The sequence below is a fragment of the Myotis davidii genome, unplaced genomic scaffold, assembly GCF_000327345.1.
Source record: "Myotis davidii unplaced genomic scaffold, ASM32734v1 scaffold330, whole genome shotgun sequence".
NCBI classification, from domain to species: domain Eukaryota; kingdom Metazoa; phylum Chordata; class Mammalia; order Chiroptera; family Vespertilionidae; genus Myotis; species Myotis davidii.
Window position 1 is genome coordinate 393,241 of NW_006283770.1, and position 10,079 is coordinate 403,319.

The 10,079-nt window shown below is 44.8% G+C and overlaps 1 protein-coding gene across 1 annotated transcript; it reads right to left on the reverse strand.

Moving 5' to 3' along the window:
- Positions 1 to 1,271: 1,271 nt before the first annotated feature.
- RCN1 (reticulocalbin 1) lies at positions 1,272 to 8,838 on the reverse strand. Its single transcript, XM_006753917.2, has 5 exons — positions 8,474 to 8,838; positions 7,291 to 7,469; positions 5,379 to 5,439; positions 2,564 to 2,763; positions 1,272 to 1,693 (listed from the first exon to the last, which is right to left on the reverse strand). Exons 1-5 carry the CDS (start codon positions 8,751 to 8,753, stop codon positions 1,586 to 1,588), a joined length of 828 nt encoding a protein of 275 aa, XP_006753980.1. The 5' UTR covers positions 8,754 to 8,838; the 3' UTR covers positions 1,272 to 1,585.
- Between the last annotated feature and the right edge of the window lie 1,241 nt (positions 8,839 to 10,079).

Genomic DNA, 10,079 nt, shown 5'->3' on the forward strand with positions numbered 1-10,079 from the left:
CCTAGGGAACAAGTACCAATGGAAATCTGTATCAAAAAAATAAAACAGAAATAAGATAGGGATTTGAATGGGTACTAAAGTCATGCACTGCTTAATAACGGTCAATGATGGACCCTATACACGACGATGGTGTACCAGTTAGCCTAGGAGTGTAGGAGGGTACACCATCTATGTTTGTATAAGTACACTCTATGGTCACACAACAAAAGTGCCTAAGAACACATTTCTCAGAACATATCTCTGTTATTCAGTGGCACGTGACTATACTATAAATGTTGGAGTCTGGAAGGCTCTATTGAGGAAGTACCATTTTGAGTTCCCAGAGAATGGGAGAGATGGTGTTGTGAATCTGAGGCGACAGCAAGTGTGAAGCGTCCAACCTAGGAGTGAACTTGGTGTTCAAGGACCAGAAAGGCAGTGGGCCAGCAATAGGAAGCAAATGGGAGAGTGATAAGGTGATGCTGATGAGACAGCAAGGGACCAGACTCAGAGGGCTTGGTGAGAAACCTGGATATTCTTCCAGTTGAGACCTATCTTAGAAAGATCTTACTGTTAAAATGGCCTACAGAGTCCATAACTAGCATAGAGGAAGAGGGAAGTACCCATTTATTAAATCAGTAAATACAAGGATATTCTGAACATTCTTGGTACTTGATCTAAAACCCCCAGACCCTTTGCAATTTTACTCATGTTAACCCATCCTATTTAATTCTCTGTGAATAATGGCACAATACATGCAAAGTCAAACACCACAGGACACAGTAGAAAATCCTCAGTGGGATTTTTTTATTTCATTCACTTCCTACTTATAAGGTAGTATTTCAACCTGTAAACGTTGTTTCCTCCAGTTCAGCCAATGGCTTGGAATATCACCTTGTCCTAATTCCACGGTGTGAGTGGTCCCCTGGCAGGTCGAGGAGTCGTGGAATCACTGGGACTGGGTTCCAGCCCCCAACCAGGCAGGCTTCCCTGGGATTCCCTCCTACATTCCTGTTGATGATCAGCAAGGAAACGGATCACTTCTCTATCCACTTTTTCAAAGATCAGACCTACCTCGTTTATATGTCAAGCAAGAAGGAAGAATCTGAAGTATTAGACTTGCTCTGAAATAAGCCCACATAGGGTGACACTACTGTAACTTTATCAGAGTTTTCCCTCACTAATTTTTCAATGTGGCGAATATAAAAATTTCAGTTAAAATACATAGCAGTCACTCCATATACTGGTCCCCCAACCCACCCAACTTCTCAGTAATAGGGCCTTTTCTAATCTTATTCCCCTTTAAATTTAATGAAAAAGGCTAAAAAGTCATGTTTTTGTAATGTATCCCCACCCCCCAAAATATTGTGATTTACACAGATTTTAAGGTGTTTGTAGAGATATCTTATTGAAGGAACAGAAATGATAGAAATAGGAATAGAAATATTTCGCAGTAAACATTGAGTGAAAAGCAATTTTAAGCCCAATCTGAGGTTATAAACTGCTGTTTCAGGGACACAACTGCTATAAATTAGTCAACTGTAGCAACCATCCAAGACAATAAAAGAAAGCCCATGACAGTCTGTCATGTTACGCTGAGTGTGTATCAAAGTTCATCATGATTTTTTGTGAGGTCTTCTCCATAATTGGTAGCTTGGCTCCCAACAAACATATTCCAGTTCTCCAATATCTCCTCTTTAGTTAGCTTTTCATCCTGCCGGGGAGAGGAAAGAGCTGTTATCGAAGCTCTAGTAACTGAATAGCATGAAGCTCTATGTTAGTTCACTGATTTGCAACATTTGAAACGCTACACTTATTAATTAAGAAGCTGCTAGGTACCTCTTTCATCTACCATTGCTGCACTGTGAAACCCCAAACTGCAACTGCCTCCTGCTGTAAATGCTGTGCAAAAATATATTAGGTAAGTCCCCCAGGAATTCAGAAGCTCGACCAACTGTCTACAAGCAGTGCTGACATTCCCAAAAAGGGCCTTGAAGAAGTCCACTTCCCTTTCATGGACCACACCACACAATTGTCTCCTAAGAGTTGGAGCAGTGATCAAAGTGGAAAAAGGCAGGTCTTTATAAATCCTGCTTACTTATTTATGTGGATATGTATCAATAGATATTGAAGTGCTGGGCACAGAGCTAGAAGTGTGCGCTTGCCTGAGGATGCCTTATGTTTTCATGGGCTGGACTTTCTTGTGCCTGACACATCATGGATGTTGGATAAATATCTGCTGACTGAATGAATGGATGAACAAAGTTGTCTTAAGGCAATGCAGGGTGTGTCTCTTAAATCCATGCCCTGCCCACAGCAAACAAAATTCTGCAATTCTAGGAAATGGGAGTGAATGTAAGTCTGTGGCCCATAGCTGACTCTCCAGGAATGTCTTGACCTAATGATCTCACTGTGGATTATCATGGTATTGGGTCAAGTTTACAGGTCTCTGACATAGGGCCAGAATGAGAAATGTCAATAAGGCCCAGGGGCACAGGCCAATGCTATCACAAAGAAGCAAACAGAACCAATCTTATGTAAACTGTCTCCCTTCAAAGACTGACTCCAGAAGAATGTGAAATACCCTGTTTTTGTCCGACTCATACACCAGGTGTCTGGCCTCAGCCTGTGCGTGGTCATAGTCTTGGGGGAGGATCCAGTGGCGAATCTCATCCTTGTCCAACTTCCCATCCTTGTTCAGGTCCCTGAATTCAGTAAACTGCTCCCGTTCTGACAAAACCCAGTCTGGCTCAGGGCCATTCTCCTCGTGGGAAAACATATCCGCTGGAAAGGAAGGTTGATCTTGGTTAGGAAGACAGGTGGGAAGGTACATCAAAGAAAACCTGAGTTCCTGAGTTTTTGGAAGGACAATGACCAATCTAGAGACCTAACCCAGACATCTGGTGGGCAGTTTCTTGAGAATAATATTGCAATGATTTATCCACTATGAAAGTCGCTTGGTGGAATAGAAAGAACTGAGCTTAGGAGCCAGAAGATAAAAGATGACTCAGTTCAGTGACTAGGATTAAGTTACCCATTTCAATGGCTGAATCTTAAATTGCCTTGTCTGTAAAATAGAGATGATAATAATTTACAAATCACAGGGTTATTATGAAGGTCAAGTGGGACACTTTCTATGAAAGCCCTCTAAACCCAAACTAGCACTATACAGGTGGAAACTCATAACCACCATCAAGCACCATCTATGGTCCAGATACTTTATAATGTACTTTACATACACAACAATCCTATGAAGTAGGTCTTGTTATAATTTCCACTTTATAGATGAAAATACTGAGGCCACAGCTAGTATGAGCTTGAGGTTGCATAGAAACATGGGCTTATCTACCATGTTCATTCCTATTGTCATTTACATAATTTCCAAAGGGTTTTCACGTATATCACTTTATTTCATTTTTATAACAATTCTATAAGATAGATCATGATCCCTGTTTTACAAAATGGCAAAAGGAGAAAAAGGCAAAGTTTATGCACTGTTTTCTAAATTACTAGATTATCTTAGAAAAGAGAGATACCCTGTGGGCAATTTCTCTTTAATGGAAACACAACTTGGGAATGTCAGGTGGTACAGGGAGTAGGCAGTGAAGGTAAAAGAGAGGTAAGACCCTTGGTTCTGCTACAAGGGAGAATCACACCTGATATCTGCATAGTGTTTTTGAGAAATGGCTGTCACATACATTAGCTACCTTGAGCTCCATCCAGTTCTGGAAGCATGGGTGCTGTGTATTCCCATTTTACAGATGAAGAAACTGAGGCTTAAAGTGATTGCATGACTCCCCTGGGGTCACAAAACGAGTAAGTGGAGAAGCCAGGACGTCTAATTCCACTGTGCTCTTTCCCATTACACATCACCACTGGGTTTGCACTCATTCCCTCCTGAAGAGAAGTCACTTGCTAGACAAGTCCATGCAACAGGCCTTTCTGACTGCAAATTGCTCAGAATTTGATTTGCAGGTACAATGCCCCCATCTGCCTCTCTGCTCAGTGTACAGAATGGAATGTTGGTTTTAGGCAGAGCCACTAAAGTGCCTGTGATGCTGCACTGTTTCAATACAGAGTTCAGGAAAGCTGGGAAGAGCACACATCCTTAGTCAAAAGTGCTGCATGGTTTTAATCAGCCAGCCTTTCCATCAGTCTAATCCCATCCCCACTGTCAAGGTGTCTGCGGCTCTGAACCTTCCCTCAGATGAGCACCAAGCAAGAGGAAAGCTCTGCTCTTGCCCTGACGAGAGGCTGTCAGCATCTGTTATTCTACAATTAGTGCCACCAAGATCACTTTAAGGACTGTGGCGAAAGCTACCTGTCTGTTACACCACAGACTGACAGAACAGCGTGACGTTCCTGGGATCAATTCCTAATGGCTAGAAGCAATTCTGCCCTTCATTACTGAAGGCACTTGTTCTTGGGTAAGGGGTGGCAAAGTCACACAACCACAGGCCAAAGACCGATGGCAACTGGGGCTCTGGTTTTACAATGAAAGGTAATTAACAGCTTCTAATCAATATGTGTATAAGAATTACAGTGATCCCATCCCTCGAATGATTTACCAGCTTTACCTTATTGAGATTTGGGAAAAGAGAAGGTATCATGAGAAGGCAGCCATGCGCCAAAGCACTGAAGTAGCAGCTGATGAGGATCAAATAGAAATTTCCATGTTGCCTGCTTCAGTCTTTTACGCTTGGAGGGCCTTGGGGCTGCCGGGAAAGACTCTAACCAGCAATGGTGGGTTCCGACCCAGCTACATTCAAGTTGCATTCAGGCAGTGCTCAGTTGCCTGAAAATGCACTTCTTGACATTGCTCACGTGGAGCCATTTCAGAACAAAATGCTAGGTATGGCCCTCCCAATGAAAGGATCAAAAACAAAACAGCTCTATTAGGGGGCGATTATGCACTTTGCAAAAGGATTTACCTGTAAGAAGGAATGCTTTTCTGCAGACAGCCTGGGCATATAAGTAGCTCTGCTGATCATAGCTGTGTCTACTTAGAGCTTGTAGGCCCTGCTGACCCAGTCTGATTTCAGTCCTTCCGCTGAGAATGTCTGCTCTACACTCACTCACTGTAGATCTACGGCATCTCCAATCGCATTTCGCAAAGGTAAAACTACACAGCGTGATGAAGGGCACCTCTGAGAGCTGTGGGGACAACTGCTGGCCATCCTACAGGTAGGGGCCAGCCTCTGGTCTCTTCTCCACTGAATGAGGTCTAATAATTCCTCCCTGACATTACTGCACTACTAGGGATGGTGTAACAAGTCCCTCACAAGAGCGACACCTACAGACTTGTAGCGGTTGCTAACAGAGATGTCTGGAGAAAGTACACGTGGGTGGAGGAACGTTGCCCAGTGGGGACAGCTGAGCAGGACCCAGGCTGCACTCACCGATATACTCATCCTGGTCCACAAACCCATCCCCATTCTTGTCGATGTCCTCCAGAGTTTCCTAGGAAGCAAACAGAAAACAGAATGCAAGGTGGCTTTGAGCTCTCCGTCAGTCTTAGAGTTCTGACTACTGTCCTCCTTCGTCTGGCTTTTATGGTTGAACGCTTGGTGACTTCGGGCTTGTCTCCTTACCTCCTGTGCACCAATGCAATGGTTTCCGTCCTTCCTCCCTACTCCCAGTTTTCACAGAACACTCTATGAAAGGGCATATAACCAGGGCATCTGGTGGAAGTCCAGAGATGCCCTGGTTATATGCCAGCCCAACCACTTCCACCATCCAGCCAAGTCATTCCCGGCGGGTACCTGGGAGGACCCAGCTTGAGAAACACCGGACCAGATGGTCAGAGATAGATTCCAGGGCTAACTGGACAATGAACATGGGGTGGTGTCAGAAAAATATGAAACAGCGGGCAATTAAGAAATAAAAGTCTCTCTGACTTTCGGGTGTATGATGTTCTGTATTTAGCATATTTGACTTCAGGATTAGGCATTTTGCCATGGGGAATATTTCAATGAGTTTAATATCCATTGTCTCAGCAACTCAAAGGCACATAATCCACTTATGGCTAATTCTTCATCTTCATCGCCCTCTGGCAAATCAGCTATCACTAAGTGGATGTTGGGCAGTAAAAAGAAATGATTCTCCGAGCCATTGCTCAGTCCTTAGGTCATGAGGATGAAGCAGGAGGCAAGAGTGTGCCCAACCACCAACTGCATAACTAAAATAGCCCTGAGCTGGTTAGAAACAAAAGCTTCAGCCACCTGTTTCAGAGCACAGAGGCAGCTTGCCTCAGGTTATCTGACCAGGAAGCAAGTGACCACATTATATTAAGACATTTGAGACTCTGCCCTGACCGGTTTGGCTCAGTGGATAGAGCGTCGGTCTGTGGACTGAAGGTTCGATTCCAATTAAGGGCATGTACCTTGGTTGCGGGCACATCCCCAGTAAGGGGTGTGCAGAAGGCAGCCAATAGGTGATTCTCTCTCATCATTGATGTTTCTAGTTTCTATCTCTCTCCCTCCCTCCCTTCCTCTCTGAAATCAGTAATACATTAAAAAAAAAACACATTTGGGACTCCACAAAACACTATGGAAAGCCGCCACACTCAGAGGCCTGACAAGCATAGCTGACCCTCAAAGCCCATAGGATCTGATCTATTCACCCTCTGAAGACCCGAGCTAAGGGGAGCGTCCTTTCCAGCCATGGTTTTCACTTTACGTTTCTGTACAGTTTAACAACCCAACATATTCCATTTCAGAGTCTTTTTTTAGTGCCCTCAAAGCTGAAAAGTGGACAGAGACTAACTAGTTTCCTTATCAAACCCATTTGCTCTTTTTGAGCACATATCTAAACTATTTCCCAGCCTCATCACATCTAGGAGGAGCCGGAAGAATGAAAAAGGAAGGGATGTGTCATTTCCTGGGCAGAGCAGTTAGGTAGACTGATGCCTTCTCCTCATTTCCTCTTATCTACCAGCTGGCAGCTACCAGGACGCCCTTGAGGCCACAGGACGGTGGTGTATAAGATGGAAGCAGCCTGGCTGCCGGATGGTTCTTAGAGGAGAACTGCCCAGAAAACCTACCTGATTGGGATCATCTGCCTTGGAAGTGATATAAGCAAGAAATAGGCTTTGATTGTGATCAATGGCTATGATTGGAGGCTACTTGTTACAGCACCTAGCCTGCCCTGACTCATTTACTGGGTGGACAGGTATTCCAATGCACTCCACTTCAGGGTCCTTCTCCAATTCCCCTCAAGATGAAGAACATTCTCTCTTTGGAAGACAAGACAAGATCTTGGTGTAGCATTTGCTCTGGTCTTCTCCCAGCCTAGGGACTTCTTTTATCTTACCAAAACCACAATTTCTTTCATATGCTCAAACTCCTCAGGGTGCAGAAAGGCGGTGAACTCCTCCCGAGTGGCTGTCTGGTCACCATTGAGGTCTGCAGCTTTGAACCTTCTCTCGTCGCGTGGCAGCATCTTTTTAAAGGTGTGATGATCTGAAGAATCCTGAAACTCTGCAGGGTTTCCTGCAGGATGTGCACACAAATGTTTCAACTGGGCTGCTAGGGAAGGCATTTCCTGCCACATCACTGGTAACTTCATGCCCAAAGAAGGACACATGGGACTAAAGATCGTGACCTCTCGAGTTCTCTGACACCATTTATTTCAGAATGTCTCTCATATCTGCCCCTTCTTACCACCCCATAATACAGCCCTACTGGGTATATTAAGGGAATTCTAGTAGTGGTTACGAGCACAGGCTTTTGACCATACTAAAGCCATACTTCGCTTTGCTGAACCCTGCTTTCATCATATCATTCTTTGCTCCAGAACAGGCAGAGGCTCCCTAGTACCACATTTTGTCTAAATGCTTCTGCCTGGCTTTCAAGATCTCCCTTAATCTGCCTGTGAATGTGTGCATCTTCGGTGCTTCTCAGACCTGTCCCCTCACTGTCGACCACACACCTAGCGGGTCTGCACCCTGTGCTTTGCACACACCATTCCATCATTCCCCAAACGGGTGTGTCTCATATCCAAACCCTGCCCATTGCTAAATACATCACTGTACCTTTGCCCTTCCAGCTGACCCACCTCACCCACTCTCTCTCCAAATACAAATCCATTCTTCAAGGCCCAGCTCCCAAGCCACCCTCTACCAGAAGTCTTCCCCGATAGCTCCAGCCCACTTGCTATCTGAAATCGGCAGCACTGTGAACTGTATGGGAGACATGCTGCCTCTCTGCTTTGTTCTGAGTGTACCCTTGAGATCGTAGCTCAGGGAGGGTGGCAACCTAAATCACTTTTCATTAGACCCTAGACCCCTGCCACTACTCACCACCTAGGATCTCATACAGAGTAAGCAACCAAGTGCATTCTTAGTAAGCAGAGCAGGATGTTACACAAGTAGGTTCTACTTAGGAGGTTGTGACATCCCCCGAAAGGGGTGGATATGATGAGGGAGTAGAGAGTCTCCGCAAAAAGCTTGTTATGTGGGCCCCAGCTGTGTAATCTCTCCTGCAGCACCTCTTACCTAGGTAGTAACCATAGGTGGCTTGTTTATATTCCTCCCAGGAAATTTTATCGTCCTTGTCCCGATCATAATCCTTCCAGACTTTAGCAACATTATCATAGATGTATCTTTTCTGCACCCGTTTGATCCAGGTTTTCAGCTCCTCCGTGGTGACAAAGCCGTCCCCATCACTGTCAATTCGATCGACAATCTTCCTGTAGTTAAAACACAAGGCTATTATCAAGACTTGCATGATCCTGATCCAGAGAAAGATCAAACGCCTGCAGAATCTAAAATGCATAGACACAAGCTCAATGATCCGATGGTGCTGGAAAGGACCTTCAAGTTCATCTCTTCCAAGAACGGCATGCCTTCCTCCCACCCAGTGCCACTGGCAGACACTACTAGTGGGTCATGCCCCTTTGTCCTAATGAACCGAGATGTGGCCTCAGAATCCTTTTCAACACGGTGCTCTGCAGACAGGCATGACCAACTGATTAGTGTCGATCTGTAAGGTGAAACCTAGCGGTCTTCCCTGATGTAGTCTTTAGAATAATGGAAACTGAGGCTGAGAGAACTTGAATTACTGTTCCAAGATCACACAGCTGGTATTTGGTACAATGGGTGAAGAAGTGACTTTAGGTCCAATCTAAAAAAATGGAAAATTCTATGTAAACCAACAGATAAGTGAGTTCTTGTGGTTTTTGTGGTTTTGTTTGTTTTTTAAACTCACCACTTTGTAGCCAAACACTTGACACTTGAAGCCAAGAGACCAGATCTTGTTGGACAAGCATAAAATGTTGGGGATGAAAGAACCTTGACATCAATGAAACCTACTCAAGAAACATGAGCAGCTAAGCAGCTCCAGGAACCCGAACCCTCTGCTCTTCAAGACCCTATGCCCGCAGAAACCGGTTTGGCTCGGTGGATGGAGCGTCGGCCTGCGGACTGAAGGGTCCCAGGTTCTATTCTGGTCAAGGGCATGTGCCGGGGTTGCGGGCACATCCCCAGTGGGGGATGTGCAGGAGGCGGCTGATCGATGTCTCTCTCTCATCGATGTTTCTGACTCTCTATCTCTCTCCCTTTCTCTCTGTAAAAAATCAATAAAATATATTTTAAAAAAAAGACCCCTATGCCCACTGGTATCTCCTGTTCCACAGCTGGCCCAGGTTCTAGCAATTTCCCACTGGACTCCACTGAGGTACGCCAAACACTAGTCCCAAACAAAGTTCAGGCTAGAATTCACCAGCATCCACCTCTAGGCCAAAGGGTCCAAACTAAGGACTCCATCCCTGTAGGAAACTTCAAAGATACCCACAGGTTATTCCTAATGTTTAAAAAAGTTTTACCCTGATAGTCCACTTATTGGGAGGAGGTCATACAGGTTGATTAGGGATTTGTTTCTTTGCTTTGGGCTGGAATTCTATCAACTCAGTGGTAAAATTTTCTTACTGTGAACAGCAGTTTTGATTGGCAGTTTCTCTTTTGATTAATTAGATTTGGGAAATGAATTCATAAGTACTTAAGTCTCCATCTCCCACCTGGTACCTGGGGGGCCAGAGCTCCTTTCTCAGGAAGGTGTAAGCATTACTAATAGCTTTAACGGGTCCTTTCATTTGCAATTGTA

Coding starts and splice junctions, on each gene's coding strand:
- RCN1 (XM_006753917.2), bottom strand. CDS start 8,753: ATGCATTTTAGATTCTGCAGGCGTTTGATCTTTCTCTGGATCAGGATC. Junction 5,440..7,290: donor TGAAAGAAATTGTGGTTTTG/GTAAGATAAAAG, acceptor TTTGCTTCCTAG/GAAACTCTGGAGGACATCGA. Junction 1,694..2,563: donor ATGAGTCGGACAAAAACAGG/GTATTTCACATT, acceptor TCTCCCCGGCAG/GATGAAAAGCTAACTAAAGA.